The sequence below is a fragment of the Pyrus communis genome, chromosome 1 (genome assembly GCF_963583255.1).
Source record: "Pyrus communis chromosome 1, drPyrComm1.1, whole genome shotgun sequence".
Classification (NCBI taxonomy): Eukaryota; Viridiplantae; Streptophyta; class Magnoliopsida; order Rosales; family Rosaceae; genus Pyrus; species Pyrus communis.
In genome coordinates, this window is record NC_084803.1 from 36,949,151 (window position 1) to 36,971,239 (window position 22,089).

The window sequence follows — 22,089 nt, forward strand, 5'->3', positions numbered from 1 at the left end:
TTAGCATTTTAGTTTATTGTCATGTTATGATGTTTTTTATATTATTTTTATTAGGATTTCGAAATTAAATAAGGATTTTGACTCCTTTCTTACTTTATAATAGATTTAGGATTTGCTTTGCTAAACTTCTAAGATTTAGGATTACTTTATAATAGATTAAGGATTGTATTTAGGTTTTTATAAGAATCCTAATTTGTAATCGGTTTATTCTTCTTTTTGTTTGATAAGGCCACATCAAAATTTAAGACGTGAAAAAAAAAAAAGGAACTCTTTTGTTATGTGAAAATTGGTAATTTCATCATTAAAAATCTATAATGCACCAGTGTGGGGATGCATCGGTGCATTGAACGCCTGGATTGCATTGTTGGATTTTGATAATCTCAATCTAACCGTTCAAACACTGATGCATTGTAGAAAAACCGTTAATTTTGTTATTATATTTTTACTGGATTGGGACTATGGTGATGATATAACACACTCCCTGGCTCCCAAAGGTGCCTAAAGGACGGACCAAACGCAACAGAGCGACGACCCGGGAGCAAATTCCCCATCGATTGGGGGACAAGAGACAACCATCTCGAGGCACATCACAACCTACAGGCAACATCTACGAAAAAAAAGAGTAATGATAAAAACATATTTTATAATAGGATAGTGCTTTTTACACATCCTTTTTGACTTCATACACACCTTTCTAGTTTTATAGCCGTTAAATTAAACAATTAAAGTAAATTATACACAAAGTAAAAAATGGGAGTGGTGAAGTCACTACCCGTTATGATATAGTAAATTGTTTTATTCATGGTAGGTTTATTCTTGGCCCCTATATTACATTGGCAGGGTCGCATGTTACAGATAGTACCGTGTACCATGCGCGTACGTACGTCCTTTTCTTCTCCCTATTTCTGTTGCTTTCCTCTCCATCCTGTGGTTTTAACCAGGTCACAACCTGAAAACCACAAACCCCAAACCAGCATCTCTTTCTTTGGCCTCCTTAAAACCTAAATCCTTTTTTTGGGGTTCGAAGGAGGCCGAGGCGATTTCTTTCTTCCCATTCCAAACAAGGGGTTAAGGCCTCGAAGGCTCTGGCGGAGAGAACGAGAGTCAAACTCTTGAGTGGGGTGCGTGTAGAGTGGATGCACTGCTCCACCACCGCCACCCTGTCTCTCTGATGTTGGTGATGTGATCACAACCGAGAAGGCTTGAAAAAGGATAAAAGTTTTGCTTTGGTGTTGGGGGAAACAAAGCAAATCAAGCTGGCAGGTAAACAAAAAGGGAAAAAGAAAAAAAAAACACTAACGTATAATTCTCAATACCACGGATTGATATATTTATTCTGCCACGAATATTAGTGTCCGTACAGGATACGTATCGATCTTCACGTGGTGTTTGTTGTTTTCCGCAGTAAAGTTCATGTCTTGGGTAGTATTCTGGGGATTTGAGATTGTTTCTGAGGTGGGTTCGTGTCGGTTTCTGAGGTGAGATTGTTTTGGAGTTGTGTCTAATGTGTTCGATTCGTCTTTTGTTGTTTTGTGTGACAGGGGAGGTTTCTGAGCGAACACATTATAATCTCAAAGCTTCCACAGAGAAGCTGCATCAGATACAACTCTGGCCGTCGAATCGGGCAAGTTTTCTCGAGCCGGGGCAGGCGTTGGCGAACAGGTCTCTGGTTCTCAACCCTGTTTCGGGTGGTCTCGGTCGCCGGTCTGGTGGCTTCCCGTTGATTATGGTTAATCCTTGATCCAACCATCACTGAAAGTACAGCCTCTCAGCATTCAATCAGACCTTTGGAATTGGAATGTGAGATCAATTTTGAAGAAAACAGCAGGAAAATCCACATACAAGTGTTTTCGGGTTTCGGTCGATTTTTGAGGATTCGGAGGTTTTTCATATCGAAAATGGCAAAATTCAGTTGCTTTTCTTTAATTGGTAGGAGGAAGAAGAAGGTTAAGGTGAGAATCTCAAATCTTTTCGGTTACTTTCTCATAACGTGATGCGTTTGATTTGTGACTTGTGATGATCCGCTGATTTTCGATCACTTTTGTGCTCGATTTTAGGGAGATAATGAATCTACAAGAAGTGGTGAAGTGGACAAGGCAATTAGAACCCTGCAAGTCAGGCTTCAACAGCAGCCTCTGAAACCGTTGGAGATTGATGGGAAATCGAAGCCGGCAACTTTAGGAGTCCTAATACCTTATGGTGTTGAGAAGAAGTACTCTTCCCCTCCTAGTGGCAATACAAGGAGCCCGAAAAGTCCTATCAGGTGCGTTGAAGCAGCGGCTTGTGAAGGGGAATATGAGCACAAAGAGAGCCCCTTAGCCAAGGGAAGCTCCTCTAATGATCACTCTGATCTGCAACCCAATGAAGCCAATTCAGGTGACGTGACTCCATCAAGGAAGTTGGATTTATCCGAACCTGATTCGAGCTCTCGAGGGGTTCAAAGCGGGCATTTTAGTGATCCCGGGGTTGGTAAGGCCGAGTTTTGGGCATCACCAAAGCTTACCAGATCATGCTCTAATTTGGAGACTCATAAGAAAGTTGTTAAAAAGATGTCCTCTAAGATGCCTGCTTCGAAGTCTCTGTCTCTCGAAGAACGGCAGGAAATGGCTGATAGTGTGAGGAAGGATGTTGATCCAGGCAGCCCTAGTTCTGTGTCAAGCCACTACAGTGCTGACAGAGTGATGCTGAAGAAGCATTCTTCAAGCCAAGTTCTGCCTTCCCGAAGTCGAAAATTGTGGTGGAAGTTGTTCCTTTGGAGCCACAGGAACCTGCACAGAACACGGGATGCAAAACCAAATACACTTAGTCCCATTTCAGCGAACAAGCAAGGAGGGTACTCTTCAGACACACTCGAACCAAATCTAGCTATGCAGTTTGGCAAGACGGAATCACCACTATCATATACTGGAGAATTGTTGGACAAGGGGAAGAACATTGTAGATGAAAACAAGAGCTGGGATGGTTTTCACATTGGTGCGTCGGCCTTATGGCCTCAGAACCAATGGGTTGCTTTCTCGACAGAAGCCTCATCATCTTCAAGAGTGCAAGACTGGGTGAAAGATCTCAGAATACAAACCTCCGTTGAAAAGAATGAAGATGACAATGAGGGAATCGTCTCCCCACGGACACCCCCAACTCCTGAGACTCCAAAGTCTCCTGTGACTCCTGCGACTGCTAGATCGAAAAGCGCCACTTACTTCAGCCGAGGCCTTGAAGAGGATACCTTACATGCTAATACTGTGATCCAGTCTCTAAATTCTTGCTCAACAGTGGCTCACATATCTGGTATGGGCATGAAAGCCATCCCCAACATTTCATGCTTCTGCAGTCTTCGATCTGTCAACTTGTCGAACAACTTCATAGGTATGCTTTCTGCGGAAAAGAAATAAACTGTAAGAGTTAATACTCAAAACACACTAGTTTTTACAGCTAACTAAGTTGCTTGGCTATTTGTCCTATTTTTGCAGCCCACATTACTCCGGGGTCGCTGCCGAAGAGTCTTCACACGCTCAACTTGTCCAAAAACAAGCTCAGCGCCATTGAAGGACTAAGAGACTTAACCCGATTGCGAGTACTTGATCTCAGTTACAACCGAATATCTAGAATCGGACGTGGTAAGTTTTCAACCATCTAATTGATATCAGAACACAAGCTTTTCCCTAGTAAAGTGTATCATTCCGAATGGTCACTGACTCGGTGGATTTTCATGGTGCCAGGATTATCGAGCTGTAATGTATTGAAGGAGCTCTATCTTTCCGGGAACAAGATCAGCGATGTAGAGGGTCTGCATAGGCTACTGAAGCTGACAGTTCTGGACTTGAGCTTCAACAAGATTACAACAACAAGGGCACTGGGCCAGCTGGTGGCTAACTACAACTCACTGCAGGCTCTAAACCTATTAGGGAATACAATCCAGACCAACATCGGCGATGAGCAGCTACGCAAGACAGTTTGTAGTCTCCTCCCAAAGCTAGTGTACCTGAACAAGCAGTCCATCAAGCCACAAAGAGCAAGGGAGGTACTCACCGACAGCGTAGCCAAAGCTGCACTTGGAAACAAAGGGTGGAACCCTAGAAGAAAAGCCAGCAAGAAGCTTAGCCAAAGAAGTGCATCGTTTAAAAAAACTCATGCCTTGCCATCGAAGAAAAGCTCATCATTTCCTACCCAGGGGCACAAGAGAGGTGCAAGTGTTGTATAGGGAAACATACGCAAGACGAAGAGCATGGTTAGAGCGTTATCTGAACGCCACTCTTCATCCCATTAGATGATTCTTCAAAGTTAGGGGACTCAAAAAAGTTTTGAGATAAAAATTTCGAGGTGTGTGTGCGTCCCTTGTCTGATGTCTTCAGTGTTTCTTCAGTGTCTGTAGGGCCAAGGGACGTCGTGGTTTTCATGTTTCAGTTTTCCATCGGTTAATATATGCAGGCTGCATTTTTGCCCCAACTTCCGAATCTCGTTTAGCATGAGATCAGATACGTTCCCAGGCTATATTTGAAACCAACACAGATGCAGCAACCTAAACCTCCTACGTGATACATCCAAAGCAGCTACAAAAATTTGGAAAATGATTATTCGGTAGCGGATGCCAATCTCCCGTACCTGGTAGCTGGTACATTGTCGATTCATACGTTGTTGATATTTGATATTATCGACAATGTACCAAGCAGCACCGAAAATAATTTTCGAACTTATATGATGCAAGCAAGTCAGAAAAATCCCAAACGACAAGTTTAGGGGGAGGTTTGTGTCCTATCCTCTGTTTTCAAAACTAAACAGAATAAGAAAAAAGAGAGAGAAACAGAGCAGGAGTTTGTTATTGAAAATGTGTCAAATCCCTAATCTCTTATTCAACAATTGTTCCGAACGCTGGAATGGAAGTTTTAGAACCATTCTGTTCCGGGATAGACAAGGAAATGAATTGAATTCTTAGTCCCACTCTTACATTCCGACCAACCAAACAAGGCCATAATTGAGAGACAGCTCAGACTAATGGTTGAAGAACATTCACAAAGCTTGGCACATAGATGAGAGACAGCTCAGACAAACAGTTGGGAGATGTCCCACTAAAGAAAAATAATTGAACCAAAATTTGAAATGGAAAAGAATTGCTGGAAAACAAATCTTCGGCGTAATCTTCTGACGTTTCAAATCTTTATTTGAAATCCATGTAGGATTTGACTACTCGATTGAAACAATTCATAAACACGTAATAATTTGACGTATCAGTTGGAGACACTCGGATAATTCATAAACACAACAATACCCCAATTACCTGAGAGTGGCATCCATGACAAGTCCCTGTTGGCTCTGTTGTTTTCAGTGTCTCTTCAAGCTCTGAAGGGATACAAAAACCTGTTCACATGAGCATTGTACATCAATTCTGGCTTGCCTTGGCCAAGAGATTCCAACTGCCAATCAATGGTTGATCTTAAAAGAAAATTGGGACACCGTAAAGATTTTTCAAGAACATACGGCATCTTGTATACAAAGTTATAAACAAAAGAGAACTTCTTATCTTTCAAAGTTGAAGCTCAAAAGATCACTACAGAACTTTGGAGCTCATGCTCACAAGTCATTTAGTACCTGAAATCTAGTAGCAAAGAAATTATGGCATAAATGTCGGTTCTTGAAGTAAATCCTTCTTCTGCAGCAGTACCCGAATGCCCCAGTTCACATTGAGCCTTTCGCATGAACATTAATTTCTTAAACTCTAGCTCCAGTTGATCAACAAAACACAAAAATTCCTGCTGCAACTCAAAGCTCAGAGGCGTAATTTTCACACAGCTTCATCACAAGAACACCAATATACATTTGTTTTTTTATTTTTTTTTATGACAAATGATAGCATGAGTGGTTAAATTGTTAAATGTTAGGTGGGAGGGAGATCGTTGGGGATCAAACCCACACCGGATTGCATAGGCGTTATTGCTTTCCGCCACTGCGCTAAAACACTATCTGCCAAGGATACCAATATATGGATTATCAATGGGGATAAATAATCCAAATTTCCAAATTTCCAAATAGTGCCCCAAGGTTACATCACATGATTTCTCTTATGACTTCAAAAACCTCGAAAATCCTGTCAAGGAAGGCTAGCCAAGCTATCTATGATGCATTGCCTATTTCGTTGTAGCCCAATTTTCCTTGAAGCTCAAGAAAAGAACTCAAGTTTTTCTTAAAACTCTTTATCATTTCATTGATCAACACAGCCCTGTCCCATTTCCTTCATATCAGCATGCTTATACAACTTCTCATTGAACACCACCTGGGGATCCTTCTCAATCAAAACCCCATCTAGGTCATAAGCATCTTTCAGAAAAACAACCCAATTCATCTCCGTCCCAGCAAGATAAAACGTTCTGGGCTGCTTCAAAAGCATCTGATAAGTATGCTTTGTCAAGCTAAACTCCTCCTTGAACTCCACAACATGGTGTATGGAAGCCCTCTTCTCCAATGTCAAGCTCAAAAACTCATGCAACACTCCTACCCTGTACTTCTCGGCTTCCAGAGTCCAAAGGTCCAATCTTGATCCATCCGAATATGGCGAAACCAGTGGAAGTGAGTTCAACATGTTCAATTTCCTCTCATCCTCTATCTCCAGACCCAAATCCTTCCCATGCTTCACTGGAAACCGAAAAGCCCTCTTCACTCTCTCCTCATCCACCATGAACTCCCTCTCCATCGCGCTCACCGCCATCAACGGATCCCAATTCACCAGTTCAAGCACTCTCTTCCCATCCTCCTCAACCACAATCCTGAAAAAATTAGGGTATTTCGAAACCCTGTCCCTAAAATCTTCAGGAATTCCGAAAATCGACCTGCAATGGTAGATTTTACTCAGAGGGATACGCTTGTTGGTGGACATCATGAGCAATTTACGAACCTTGTTGACTCGGTCCAACTTCATTGAGTCGATTATGACTCGCTCCTCTTCGAGCAGAGCTTCCATGAAGTCGGTGAAGCCGATCCACATTTTATTGTCATCGTGGCGGTAGGTCTGGAAGATGAGGGGGTGGCGCTGGAGGGAGCGGGCGACTTTTCGGCCGCGAGGGAAGCCGAGTTCGCGGTAGAGCTTGCCGGCGTCGTCGAGGCGGAGTACGCGGTGGGGCTGCTTGGAGAGGAAATCTTTGGATTTGGTGAGGAATCGAAAGTAGGCGTCGCGCTCGACGATGTGTTCGAAGTGGGGGATGAGGTTGGGTTGGGTCTGGACGAGCTTGGTCCGAGGGCTTTCGTCCTTCTTGCGTTTTTTTCTGAATTTTTTGGGGGTTTTGGTGATGAGGAAGGAGGTGGAGAACGGCGAGGTTTGGTGGAGGAGGAGTGAGGGCTGCGAGTGGTTAAGGTTTGGGAGGTGAGGTGAGGGTTTAGGGTTTGGGGTTTTGGAAAGGATGAGGCGCCAAAACGCCATGGAATTCGAAGCTCAACTGAGAATTTGAGACTTCCGAACTTGGTTATGGTTTTTAAGTGGTAATAGCAAAATAGCATATCCATTTGTTTTCCTAAATTATAATTTACACCTATAGATTATATGCTAGTGTTATTCAACAGTCTTATTAATTTTTTGTAATTAATCTTTTTCGATTCATTTTTTATAGTCAAAAATTAAAAAGGTGAATGATAAATAAAAATAAGTGGTTGAATAACACTTCTCTAAGTAATACTAAAACCTAATAATAATAAAAATATACAGTAATTTGGAATAATAGCACTTTTGCATAGACTTACATTAATTTGGAACCAGAATTAAAATAAGGAAATTTTATTTTCAATTTGTCATATAAACTAAAATTTTAAGCAATTTGTCATACCAACTTTACAAAATCATTAATTTGTCATCTCGCCCTAACTCCGCTAAGTTTTTCATCCAATATAAGTCATGTGCCTCACACGACTTGTGTTCGGGGTTATTTAGGTCATTTTAACATCTTTTCACAAATGTTTTTACTTTTCTTTAGTACAAACACTAAAAATTTTTTTTTTTTAATTTAGCACATATGACACACCCCGACCGAGATCGGAGCGTGCTGGCCGTCACACAAAGGCGACGTAGCCATGTGCACGTGTGGAAGCTAATAGAGTAGTAATATAAAAGTACGAATAATTAAAACTAGCATACAAGTACTAGAATAAGTGCTAGTTAGTGCGATACAAATTCAGAGCAGGTCTATAGCAGTCCAAATAAAACAACAACAGTAGTACGCCCGAAGGCGACCCTACAATGTGGAGTGTCTGTCAGAACGCCGAAAAGCTCTCAAGGGAAACCACCGCAACGGCTAAGCAACTAGAACCTGGAGGGGCGCAAAACAAAAGCGTGAGTGGGCAAAAACAAAGCTCTTTGAAAACCATTTAGCAAAACACAATCTAACCCCTCGCCGTAAAACCTGTATACTTCCCAGAAAAAAAATAACATATGTACGTATGTATAGATATGCCCAATCATGCTCAAGGGTATGCCAATCATGCTCAATATATATGCTATGTCAAAATCTCATAATGATATGCAAGTGCTCAGGTATGAGTCGTATCAATCACATAATCCTCTGGCAGCCGGAGTCACCTAACGTGACCTGTACGGCTGTATATAGAGCTCAAATCTCAATCTCAATAACTAAACCTGCCCACGAGTCGGAACCACCTAAAGGGGTCTGTACGACAGGCCTGGGTGTAACATGTATATACGCTCTAGTGCTACGATCACGTGAAGGCTGTGCGAATAATCGCGGGTCACCTACGAGTCGGAACCACCTACTGTGGTCTGTACGACAGGCCTATGCACCTAGCTTGGATCCAAGCTGAGCGTATGGTGCGGGAGGTGAACAACACGTGAAGGACTGTGCCCTACTCTGGGCGGGAGCACTAACATCTCTAAACACTATGTAATGCAATCGTTAATTAACGCTTACCTGGCACTTACCTATGCCTCCACAGCACCCACATACAAATATATATGACATATGCATATGTATATGTATGCCACAAATAATGCATGCAAAGATGCATAAACGATAAATAATAAAGTGCATGGCATAAGGCAATTAACCCTTTTAAATCAATTTCTGGAAATATAAATGTATATAGGTATATACGGAAAACAAAAGCCCACTGATGCGAGATTTATACGCACACAAATTAAACCCTCTTTTTATCAATTGTAGTATAGGTGCAAGTAGGGATCGTTCTAGACCGGGGATTAGGAGGGCTTGCAAATCTCTTGGAAACTGACTCAAAAACGTAAAATAAAGTTTAAAACACTAAACTAGACTCAAAGAATGCAAAATTAAAGTTTAAAACACTAAGACAAACTAAAAACTCAAAATGCTTTAAAAACACAAACTAAATTGAATTCTAACTAAAATGAACATTAAAGCAAAAGGGGGATTGAGGTTTTTACGAAAATTGAAATAACGAAACAAGTTAATAAACTAGACAGAATGTAAATATGAAATTTATGGATGAATGCTAGCTAAGGGGTTCATCTCCATACATGTTACACTTGCATACAAGATTGATTCTCAGTTGGTCTTTCGATAAATTATGAAACTCAACGCCCCGGGTTAATTAGGTCCGCTTAAATTAACCGTCAAGTTCTCCTTAAGTTAATGAATTGGATGGGTTAGCGCAACGCAATTCACCACATTCTCCAAAAGTCCTTTACATGAAAAGCACAATAAAGATACAATCAAAGATCATTAAGCATTATGAAAACTATAAGTGTTGACGAGGCATTCGTTACTATGGAATACGCATGAAACTTATGCCAAGAATTCGTTTAACGCGATTGTTTATAAGCAACCTCCACTACTTGTGAATATAAGTTCATAACGATTAGGTGAAATTCACTTATATTCTAGCGTCATATTTATGCATGAAAATTAAGCGCGCATTCTTAATAAACATTCATAAATAAGTTATCAATCAAACGGTTAAACAAATTGAATTCAAAACTTATGAAATTCCAACGAAAGGTAATCAAATCAAAATGCAAGTATAAACATTTATTTCGAATCACCCCCTAGCTAAAGGGGGGGTTTATTTCCTCATAACTTTGAAATTAAAGAAACACCTAAACATTCCAACAACTCAAACTTGAATTGTATGAACGTTTAGGCACTCTTCTCTTCCATTCCTCATACGTACAAAACAAAGAGAATTAAAATGAAACATTGAAATCAAAGAATCACCTAAACATTCCAACAACTCAAACTTGAATTGTATGAACGTTTAGGTCCTCTTCTCTTCCTCGTTGTTGTAGCACAAGGTCTAAGGTGAGGTTTGGGGGATTATGGAAATGGTAGAGGAGTGGTTTGGAGGGTTGGGAAGTGGTGGAAATGGAAAGATGGTTTTGGATTCTAAGGGGACTCACGGCAAAGAAAGAATGGAAGTGTTTGAGGGGTGTTGTGTTGTGAATGAGATGATTTGAATGATGGGAATGCAAGGGTATTTATAGGAGGAGTGGAGATGTATATGGCTATTTGTTTAAGGTGTTTGTGTGGAGGAATGATGGAGAATTGCATGTGGAATGGCTGCAATGATGAAGAATGAAAGCTGGAAAATAAAAGGGAAAGCTGGAAATCTGAAAATGCAAATGGGAATCCTGAAATGCAAAGGTGGCCACGGTTTTGAGTGTGTTTTGTGTTGGAAATGCATGTGAATGCATGTGAATGTTCTTTGTGTGAAGTGTGTGTGGGTTAAAGAGTGAATGGTGGTGTAATGATGAAGTGTGATGGCTGAAAATGTCAAGGGAAATGCATGTGATTGCATGGCAAAGAATTTCAGGATGCATGTGTGTTGAATGATTTCTTGGTGAGGGATGTGGAGTGGTTGAATGTGGTGCAATGATAATGTTTTGTGGCTGAATTGGTGGTGGAATTATGATGGGAGTGCATATGATTAAAGAGTGGGAGTGCATGTGGGTGAATGTGAAGGGAATGCATGTGTTGATAACTAGGTTAGTGGGTGGAAATCTGAAAATGGCATAAGGGAATGGGAGCTCACGGTTTTGAGTTGTTTGTTTGTGTGAAGTGTGTGTGAATGCATGTGAAGATGCTAATAAATAATGCATGTAGGGTTAGGAAATAAAATCATAACTTAAAGGGAGATGATTAAAGGGTGTTGAAAGGTTTGAAATGCATGTGTTGAATTGGTGGTTGAATGATGAAAGAATAAGTGAATGATTATGATAAGTGATAAGTGAATGATTATGATAAGTGTATGATATGTTAAATGAATGCTTTAAGTGTTTAAAATAGGGAACAAAGCCCTTCCTTGCATGGCAAGGAAGGGAGACACAAGGAAACACACGACAATGTCCTAAGGTTGCAAGGAATGTTGTTTTTGTGTTCTAAAATGCGTAGGAGTCTTCAATGATGCTTAAACATGAGGTCTTTTAGGATTTAACTTTCCTACTTCAAGTCTTTAATTTCGTCCATCCTCTTGGCTCCAAGCATATGATATCCATTCCAATCTCTAATTTGCTCCAAAAGGCATCATTTTGCATACCTTGCCCTTAGAACCTGAAAACACACAAAAGAAGCATAAAGGACTAAAATAACTAGAGAAACATAACGTAAATGCACGAGAACAAGCCATTTAAGTCGCATGAATATGCTCCTATCAAATACCCCCACACTTATCTTTTGCTAGTCCTCGAGCAAAACAGAAAGAAAAACAAAACAAAACCAAACGAAACAAAACAAGTAAAACACAACCTAAACCTTCCAACAACCGTCTTAGGGATTTCCAATGCACATGACACGTTAAAAATCATCATTCCCATAGATTTTAGTCATCTTCACACTTAAGTACATTCTTAATCATAGTCACCATATACTAGTTCACAATTAAGCATTTAAAACCATGTTTTGAATGTAGTAACATGCCTTAGAGAAATTGCTCAAATCCTTACAAGATATGCACTCGTTTTTCACACAGATTTTCTGACTACACACCCTACACTAGTTATATGTGAGAAGATTGATGTAAACATGTAGACGAACACTCACATATGTTATAACAAGGAAAGCATTTTCTGGATTTACGATAATGACATGAATATGATCTCATGAATGGAATGCTACTACTTAGAATGAGAACCAGTGATTCCATAAGCTCATATCAATTTCAAACTCCACATTATTGAACACATAACGATCAAGATAGAAGTCAAAGGGGTGTAACGGGGCTAAAGGTGTTGGCTAACAATGAAAGGTGAAGGATAAACAAACATTCTTAAAGCAATAGTGAGCAAAGTATTGATTTAGGCACTTAGAATTCCCTTAAGAACGCAGAAGTCAACTTTGAACACCCAAGGGAAAGTCACACAAAACTTAGGGCCAAATTCAACTTTTTTGGACCCTTTCTTCAACCATCAACGCTCGTGAGTTCATTCTTACTTATTTTCACTCTTTTTTTTTTTTTTTTTTTTTTTTCTTCTTCTTTTTCTTTTGAATCTCAAAACATACATATAAACGTAAGAACAAACTTTTACTCCCCCACACTCATTTTCTTGCATAATGTACTCAAAAGGAATTCATTTTAGTCATGCTCACTATCAATTAAGAACAAGGGTGTGGACTGTCCTACACTAGGCTAGGTGAGGATAATGTGGGTAAACAAAGAATAAAGGCTAAACAAGGCTCAACGGGGGTAAAACTTACAACATATACGAAATATGAGAAGTAAGGCTATTTGGCTATGGTGGCAACTACACAACTTCATCTTGATATATGTTATGCAATTCAATGTCATGCTTTGAATGAAACGGATATAAGTTCTAGCATTTAGTTCTATCATGATACAATTGCATTCTAAGTAGCAGCCAAGCAAGGAATAATGAGATCATGCAACAACTTTAGAAAACACAGAATCACAGATTATAACTCTCCAAAGAAGGTAATAGCTCGAGTCTCACAAGGTTGTAGCGTTTGTACGAGTTCCTTCCTTCAAGCATGTTACAAAAACCAATTTTTCTTTTATGATTGCATGTGAAGTCATACATTATAACCATAACTAAGCATATACCAAGAGTAAATCAAACTTTTCTCCATGTTTATAACTCTTTTTAACAGTCATGCAATTACAAACCAAATCCTTATCATTGTGTTGGAAGGTGACCTACGACACAAACACACAAAAACAACTTTAAAACAACTCTTTTTGGGTTTTTCAAGACAATTTTTCAAATTTTTATGGGATTTTCGAATTTTTTAGTCAAAACACACTAAAACAGTTTAAAAACATTTTTAAAACAGCAAGGAACAACACTTGAAGTTATGGGTGATAAAATTCAACGAATTTGCATCAACATACTTAGTTACCCCCCCACACTTAAATCAAACATTGTCCTCAATGTTTTAAGCATAGATTCACACAAAACATAAGTAAACACACAAACAACAACTAAACATACTAAACATGGCAGAATGTAATTAACAAAGAGAAGAGTTTAGAGACGCAAATCTGGTTATAGAGTGTAAATTCCATCTTCTCCTTGGTAATTGCATTGAGGCTTTTGATCTTTGTGATTCCACAGGCTTACTCTTGAACTGGTTTCTGCCCATCGTTGATTTTCCTTTGTGCTACTTCTTGAACTGGGCAGCAGGATGGTTCTTTTGGTCTCCCCCGAAGGTCTGAGCATACCCTTTTGGTCTGTTTCTTTGTTCAATCTTTCCAATTCGTATTGAAAAGGGTTGGAGGATAACTCAGCCTATGTTTGTCTCCACATGCTTCAATGTATCATTTTCACTTGCCTTACTCGCTCCCCTTTGCAGAAGTGGTCCCTTCTCCGGAAGTGTATCAACCGTTGAAGATGACTACTCGAGAGCAACGCTAGGTAAGCAATCAGGAATAGATTCCAGGCAGTTGGCTCCAGATCGGAAGATTGACTCCAAGTGCCGGCTGATTGCTTCTTTTACTTTGCCATGCGAGTAAGAACAAGGACAAAGAAAAAGACAGGGAAAGAGCATGATATGAGATACTTTTGCTTTTGACCTTGATGATATGAGATACCTTTGCTTTGAAGAAGCGGTGGATGAATCAGCACATGCTTCAATCCGCCGTTTCCTCCTGGGTCATATGTACTCCAGGCATCTGGTATCATCTTTGGGGAAGAAGAAAGAATTGAGTATTTTGAAAGGCTTTGCTGGGAGTGCGCCCTCAGAGGTGAGGGAGAGTTGGGCATTTTCTTCAGGTTTGCCCTGCCATAAAAGACGAAGGTCGACATATATAGAGATAATAGCAAGTGGTGGTACTTTTTACCTTTGTCGACAAACGTTTTGATCCCGCAACTCCGGCTTTTTGAAATAGTGGCGCCTCTTCGATCTTTGAATTCGCCTCTTCGATTTCTGAGCAGGCGCCCCTTCGATTTCTGAACGACGCCCCTTCGATTTCTGAACGACGCCCATTCGCTTTCTGAACGACACGTGGTAGTGCAGATGCGGCTCCTTTTGACAAAGCTGCACGCGTCTTCTGAAAAGCAGAGAAAGCGTCGCCGAACTTTGCACTTGTCGGCTAAAGATGTGTAGTTGTGATGATGGCCTCCACGTGTTGTCTGAAAAGAAGAAATCTTTTGACAAAGTTGAACGCGCCTTCTGAAAAGCCGAGAACGCGTCGCCTAAATTACGCCGGAAATTCCGGCTTTTTGAAATGGTGGACGCGTCGCCTTGGCTTCTTATAGAGCTATCGATCACCACAACAAACACACTCTGAAGAACTCCCATTCTTGAAAATCGACTCCGACCCTTTGAAAATTTACTCCATCAACCCCTATCTTTGAACACTTTTGAAAAAATGGCAAACTCATCGAACCTTAGCTTGGAATTGAGCCTTAGCAGTGATACGGGCGCGCCGCGTCAAGGTAACGTATGGCGCCCTTCTTTTTTATCTTCTAACGGTCCTCTTTCAGGTGAAGACTCTGTGATGCAGGACGCCACAACAGCTACAATAGTAGCTAAAAACCTCCTCACTCCAAAAGATAGTAGGCTGCTGTCAGGACGGTCCGATGAGTTGGCCGTTCAAGAGTCCCTCGCACTTAGTGTTCAGTGTGCGAGCTCTGTGTCCAACATGGGCCTACGCCTGCTTGCCCGCTCCCGTCAGGTGGAATCGTTGATGGCAGAGGTGGAAAGACTTAAGCAAGAGATCCAGCAGCTTAAGTACGAGAATAGAAGTTTGCATGTGCTTGCAAATAACTATTCGTCGGGGATGAAGAGGAAGCTTGATGAGCTGCAGGAATCAGAGGGTCGAATTCACAGTGACCGTCAAAGGCTTGCGTCTTATCTCCAGAGGCACCTTTTTCCTGGGTCATCCAGCGCTTGGCCAAGTATTGAGGCCTGGAATGCTCTAGCTCCGATGCCTCCCGCTCCGATGCCTTCCGCTTCGATGCCTCCCGCTTCTATGCCTCCCGCTTCTGCGCCTTCCGCTTCTGCGCCTCGTAGTGGGACTTCACGCAAACAACCTTTGTGAAGCACCACCTTTCTCCATGTTTAGTATCTTTTTTTTTTTTTTTTTTTTTTTTTTAACATAAATAAAATCAAACGGCATGGAATTGGTCCTTGAATGGAAGGTGATAATTGAAGTGAACCGGCATTGGTTTGAATTCTAGTGTAGGTGCCTGATTCAAAAAAAATAGCAAGTTAGTATAAAATCTAATGGAATTTGGAAAAAAATACTTACTTGTTTTGTCCGACAAGAACTCAATGACAAATACCACTCCTTTGAAAGTTTCAGGGATATTGGACTTGGCCAGATTGCAAGTGATGGTTATTACTTGTCCAATGTCATCAAATTTAACTTCTTTGGATTTTGTGGTTTCAAGAACGTCCTCTTTGATGGATTCATGACATTCCCTACTTGTCACCTTTGGAAGGGCTTCCAAGATGTCTTTTTCACCTTCTTCTTCCTTGGAAGTCATGAATCTGCAAGGAATAGGGATACTTGTTGGAACGGGGTTAAAAATAATGAAATTTGGAACAACCATACCTGTATTATATGGCATAGGAGCAATAGGTGCCTCTGGTAAAGGTGTTTCCACCCTTTCCGTGGGTTGGGTGTATTCCTCTTCCTTGTGATTTGATTTTGATGGTTGAGGGTCCGTTCCAACCTCCTTGTCACTTTTCAACATGAAAGCATTGGTGGTTTCAAATTCTCCCTTCTGATTTGCAATGGTTGAACTAGGGAGTTCGCCTTGGTCGCAAAATTGTCCTTCGAACTCCGCTATCTGCCCAATTTGCTTTTCCAGAGTAGTAAGTAATTGAAAAATCGTATCATTATCATTTGAATTGCATACATTACTTTGGGCAGGTTGTGGTGGCTGCATATGCGTTGAATAGAACTCCTCATACGGCTGCCAATATCCTTCTTGTTGAGCCTCATTGTCTTGATTTTGTAAGCCCTGCACCAAACAAATTAATTCATCAAGCTTTTGGTTATAATTTATTGACGAACTTAAATTTGGTTGGGCATATTGAATATGAGGTTGTGGTGGCTGCCAATATCCTCCTTGTTGAGCATTTTGAGGTTCCCACCACATAGAGTTTGAATGATCCCTCCAATCTCTTTGTGGACATTGATTGGCTTGAAATCCTTGCCTATATGAAGCACCAAATGTAGGGACACTCTGCATTGTGGTCCTTTCGGCATACGGCGACAATTTAGAAGTAAGATTTGCCAATTGAGCTTGAATGCTAGCAAAATCCATATCTTACTTCTCTAGTACCTAAAAAGAAAGAGAACTAAATCAAAAATCAAAAGTAACAACAAACAAAGAAAACAACACTAAGTTAGAAACTAAAACGAAAACAACTAAACCAAAAAAAAAAGAAAACAACTAAGGGATTAGCAAAGTTGCTAATCCCCGGCAACGGCGCCAAAATTTGATGCGAGATTTATACGCACACAAATTAAACCCTCTTTTTATCAATTGTAGTATAGGTGCAAGTAGGGATCGTTCTAGACCGGGGATTAGGAGGGCTTGCAAATCTCTTGGAAACTGACTCAAAAACGTAAAATAAAGTTTAAAACACTAAACTAGACTCAAAGAATGCAAAATTAAAGTTTAAAACACTAAGACAAACTAAAAACTCAAAATGCTTTAAAAACACAAACTAAATTGAATTCTAACTAAAATGAACATTAAAGCAAAAGGGGGATTGAGGTTTTTACGAAAATTGAAATAACGAAACAAGTTAATAAACTAGACAGAATGTAAATATGAAATTTATGGATGAATGCTAGCTAAGGGGTTCATCTCCATACATGTTACACTTGCATACAAGATTGATTCTCAGTTGGTCTTTCGATAAATTATGAAACTCAACGCCCCGGGTTAATTAGGTCCGCTTAAATTAACCGTCAAGTTCTCCTTAAGTTAATGAATTGGATGGGTTAGCGCAACGCAATTCACCACATTCTCCAAAAGTCCTTTACATGAAAAGCACAATAAAGATACAATCAAAGATCATTAAGCATTATGAAAACTATAAGTGTTGACGAGGCATTCGTTACTATGGAATACGCATGAAACTTATGCCAAGAATTCGTTTAACGCGATTGTTTATAAGCAACCTCCACTACTTGTGAATATAAGTTCATAACGATTAGGTGAAATTCACTTATATTCTAGCGTCATATTTATGCATGAAAATTAAGCGCGCATTCTTAATAAACATTCATAAATAAGTTATCAATCAAACGGTTAAACAAATTGAATTCAAAACTTATGAAATTCCAACGAAAGGTAATCAAATCAAAATGCAAGTATAAACATTTATTTCGAATCACCCCCTAGCTAAAGGGGGGGTTTATTTCCTCATAACTTTGAAATTAAAGAAACACCTAAACATTCCAACAACTCAAACTTGAATTGTATGAACGTTTAGGCACTCTTCTCTTCCATTCCTCATACGTACAAAACAAAGAGAATTAAAATGAAACATTGAAATCAAAGAATCACCTAAACATTCCAACAACTCAAACTTGAATTGTATGAACGTTTAGGTCCTCTTCTCTTCCTCGTTGTTGTAGCACAAGGTCTAAGGTGAGGTTTGGGGGATTATGGAAATGGTAGAGGAGTGGTTTGGAGGGTTGGGAAGTGGTGGAAATGGAAAGATGGTTTTGGATTCTAAGGGGACTCACGGCAAAGAAAGAATGGAAGTGTTTGAGGGGTGTTGTGTTGTGAATGAGATGATTTGAATGATGGGAATGCAAGGGTATTTATAGGAGGAGTGGAGATGTATATGGCTATTTGTTTAAGGTGTTTGTGTGGAGGAATGATGGAGAATTGCATGTGGAATGGCTGCAATGATGAAGAATGAAAGCTGGAAAATAAAAGGGAAAGCTGGAAATCTGAAAATGCAAATGGGAATCCTGAAATGCAAAGGTGGCCACGGTTTTGAGTGTGTTTTGTGTTGGAAATGCATGTGAATGCATGTGAATGTTCTTTGTGTGAAGTGTGTGTGGGTTAAAGAGTGAATGGTGGTGTAATGATGAAGTGTGATGGCTGAAAATGTCAAGGGAAATGCATGTGATTGCATGGCAAAGAATTTCAGGATGCATGTGTGTTGAATGATTTCTTGGTGAGGGATGTGGAGTGGTTGAATGTGGTGCAATGATAATGTTTTGTGGCTGAATTGGTGGTGGAATTATGATGGGAGTGCATATGATTAAAGAGTGGGAGTGCATGTGGGTGAATGTGAAGGGAATGCATGTGTTGATAACTAGGTTAGTGGGTGGAAATCTGAAAATGGCATAAGGGAATGGGAGCTCACGGTTTTGAGTTGTTTGTTTGTGTGAAGTGTGTGTGAATGCATGTGAAGATGCTAATAAATAATGCATGTAGGGTTAGGAAATAAAATCATAACTTAAAGGGAGATGATTAAAGGGTGTTGAAAGGTTTGAAATGCATGTGTTGAATTGGTGGTTGAATGATGAAAGAATAAGTGAATGATTATGATAAGTGATAAGTGAATGATTATGATAAGTGTATGATATGTTAAATGAATGCTTTAAGTGTTTAAAATAGGGAACAAAGCCCTTCCTTGCATGGCAAGGAAGGGAGACACAAGGAAACACACGACAATGTCCTAAGGTTGCAAGGAATGTTGTTTTTGTGTTCTAAAATGCGTAGGAGTCTTCAATGATGCTTAAACATGAGGTCTTTTAGGATTTAACTTTCCTACTTCAAGTCTTTAATTTCGTCCATCCTCTTGGCTCCAAGCATATGATATCCATTCCAATCTCTAATTTGCTCCAAAAGGCATCATTTTGCATACCTTGCCCTTAGAACCTGAAAACACACAAAAGAAGCATAAAGGACTAAAATAACTAGAGAAACATAACGTAAATGCACGAGAACAAGCCATTTAAGTCGCATGAATATGCTCCTATCACCCACTCACTGGTATGTAGAAGGGTCGTAGCCCCCCTGTCTCGCATGTGCACGCTCGTCCTCTGGGTACGTGTCACCTAGATGCGAAACAACTGTGCAATTTCTCCAAAACCGGCCAACTTAGAACAGGACGATCCCGACGTCCAATTTTGTCCAACGAAGCACTCCGGGGCTCCTTGGGACCTCACCAACACATCTGAAATTGCTACGGTTGTGTTCCCATCGACCTCACGAGCTTAAATATGTCCTTGGTTCCCTCGATCTGTTAGTGTTTAAGGTGGTTGTGGGTTTGTCCGTACGTTTTCGAAGATGAGGAAAGGGAATAGGGCTCGGGGAACTCACAGAGAAAGAGAGACAGAGGGAGATAGTGAGACAGTGTGTGTGTGTGGCCCTCAGCTTGCCAACACCACACAAAACAACCAAAACTAAATAACGAAACGAACTAGGGGCTAAAATGTCATTTCACTAGTACGTTTTTAAAAATCCCGGGACGGGATGTCACAACCTTCCCACCTTAGTAGAATTTCGTCCCGAAATTCCAAAACAACCAAACAGCAGCCCCTAGTGGCCAAAGAACAAACGAGGGTACAAATCCCTCATTCGATCTTCTGTCTCCCACGTGGCTTCCTCAACGGAATGATTCCTCCACAAAACCTTCACTAAATTCACTGTCTTGTTCCTCAGGACCTTTTCTTTCCAATCTAGTATCGTCACCGGCTCCTCGTCGTACGTCAAATCTGGGTTAATCTCAAGCGGTTGAGGAGGTATCACATGAGATGGATCAGCAACATAGTGTCGGAGCATAGACACGTGAAAAACATTATGCACTCTAGCCAACTCCGGAGGCAACTCCAACCTGTAAGCTACCTCACCAACTCGTTCTGTGACCGCGTATGGTCCGATGTACCTAGGACTCAGTTTCCCCTTCTTTCCGAACCGCACAACACCTCTCCACGGTGAAAGCTTCAGAAATACCCAATCTCCGACCTCATATGTTCTGTCCGAAGCACGCCGATCCGCTAGACTCTTCTGCCTGTCCTGAGCTGCTTTCAGGTTAGACTTAATCACCTGAACATTCTGAGTAGTCTCCTCGACAATCTCTGGACCCACTAAAACTCTTTCTCCAACCTCTGACCAACATAACGGTGTGCGACAAGCTCTGCCATACAAGGCCTCAAATGGCGCCATGCCAATGCTCGAATGAAAACTGTTGTTGTAAGCAAATTCCATCAAATCCAACCGCTGGTGCCAAGCGTCACCAAACTGCAACACCGAAGCTCGCAGCATATCCTCCAAAGTCTGAATAGTTCTCTCTGACTGCCCGTCGGTCTGTGGATGATATGCCGTACTATAAAGTAATCTCGTGCCCAAAGCTTCCTGGAAAGCTACCCAAAATTTCGATGTGAATCGTGGATCACGATCCGAGACAATACTCACTGGGACACCGTGGTACTTCACAACCTTCGAAATGAACAACTCCGCTAAACGGCTCAGAGAATACTTCTCTCTCACAGGAATAAAATGAGCCGACTTAGTGAGTCGATCGACGATCACCCAAATGCCGTCAAAGCCATTATGTGTACGCGGGAGCTTGTACACAAAATCCATGGTGATATTTTCCCATTTCCACTCGGGGACGGGAAGCGACTGCAACAACCCAAACGGCTTCTTCCTTTCTGCTTTAACTTGCTGACAAACAGCACATCTGCTCACATACTCGGCTATCTCCCTCTTCATACCCGGCCAATAGTAAAATGGTCGAATGGTATGATACATTTTCGTAGCTCCTGGATGCATGGCATAAGCCGAGATATGTGTTTCATCGAGAATTTCTTTCTTCAACTCCACACTCTTAGGCACGAACATTCTACCTTCTAGCATCAACATGCCATCCGAATCACGAACTCTGAGGTCTCGCCTCCTTCCTTGCTCTCGAGCTTGAATAAGTTCTTGAGTCTCCTGATCAGCTACTTGGGCTTCAAGCACCCGATCAACAAGTATCGGCCTAACTTGGAAATTAGCAAGTAATGCCACATCTCGATCTTCGGCTTCTAGCCTTACTCCCGTAGTACGCAAGTCCACCAAAAGCGGAGCACGACTAGCGTACAACGCATTAATACGGCCCTGTGACTTCCTGCTAAGTGCATCAGCCACTACGTTCGCACGACCAGGATGATAATCAATCGTGCAATCGTAATCGCTGAGCAACTCCAACCACCTCCGCTGACGAAGATTGAGTTCCTTCTAAGTAAAGAGATACTGGAGACTCTTGTGATCCGTAAAGATCCTGCACTTTTCTCCGTAAAGATAGTGCCTCCACAACTTCAACGCAAAAATGATAGCAGCCAACTCCAAATCATGTGTAGGGTAATTCATCTCATGAGGTTTCAACTGCCGCGAAGCATAAGCAATCACCCTACCATGCTGCATCAATACACATCCCAAACCATTCAAGGAAGCATCGCTATAAACCTCGAAATCACCGCTATCGTCTGGGAGTGCCAAAACAGGTGCATGAGTGAGACAATGTTTCAACCGTTGGAAACTCTGCTCACACCTATCATCCCACTCAAATTTAACATCCTTCCTCGTTAACCTCGTCAACGGCAAGGCAATCACCGAAAAATCCTTAACGAACCTCCGATAATACCCTGCCAAACCAAGGAAACTTCTCACTTCGGTGACGGTTCGCGGTTGCTCCCAACTCTCTA

General features: G+C 41.0%; 2 protein-coding genes across 3 annotated transcripts; one reads left to right on the plus strand and one right to left on the minus strand.

Annotated features, from left to right (window-relative positions):
* The first annotated feature begins 947 nt into the window (after positions 1 to 947).
* Positions 948 to 4,832, plus strand: LOC137748745 (uncharacterized). Of its 2 annotated transcripts, XM_068488935.1 has the most exons (6): positions 948 to 1,263; positions 1,406 to 1,455; positions 1,542 to 1,952; positions 2,058 to 3,363; positions 3,468 to 3,614; positions 3,717 to 4,832. In XM_068488935.1, exons 3-6 carry the CDS (start codon positions 1,899 to 1,901, stop codon positions 4,196 to 4,198), a joined length of 1,989 nt encoding a protein of 662 aa, XP_068345036.1. In that variant the 5' UTR covers positions 948 to 1,263; positions 1,406 to 1,455; positions 1,542 to 1,898; the 3' UTR covers positions 4,199 to 4,832. The 2 variants fall into 2 exon arrangements, with proteins under 2 accessions (XP_068345036.1, XP_068345029.1); XM_068488928.1 differs by lacking the exon at positions 1,406 to 1,455.
* Positions 4,833 to 6,013: 1,181 nt separating this feature from the next.
* LOC137748802 (protein WHAT'S THIS FACTOR 1 homolog, chloroplastic-like) lies at positions 6,014 to 7,607 on the minus strand. The gene has a single exon (XM_068488993.1). It carries the CDS (start codon positions 7,403 to 7,405, stop codon positions 6,194 to 6,196), a length of 1,212 nt encoding a protein of 403 aa, XP_068345094.1. The 5' UTR covers positions 7,406 to 7,607; the 3' UTR covers positions 6,014 to 6,193.
* Positions 7,608 to 22,089: the final 14,482 nt, after the last annotated feature.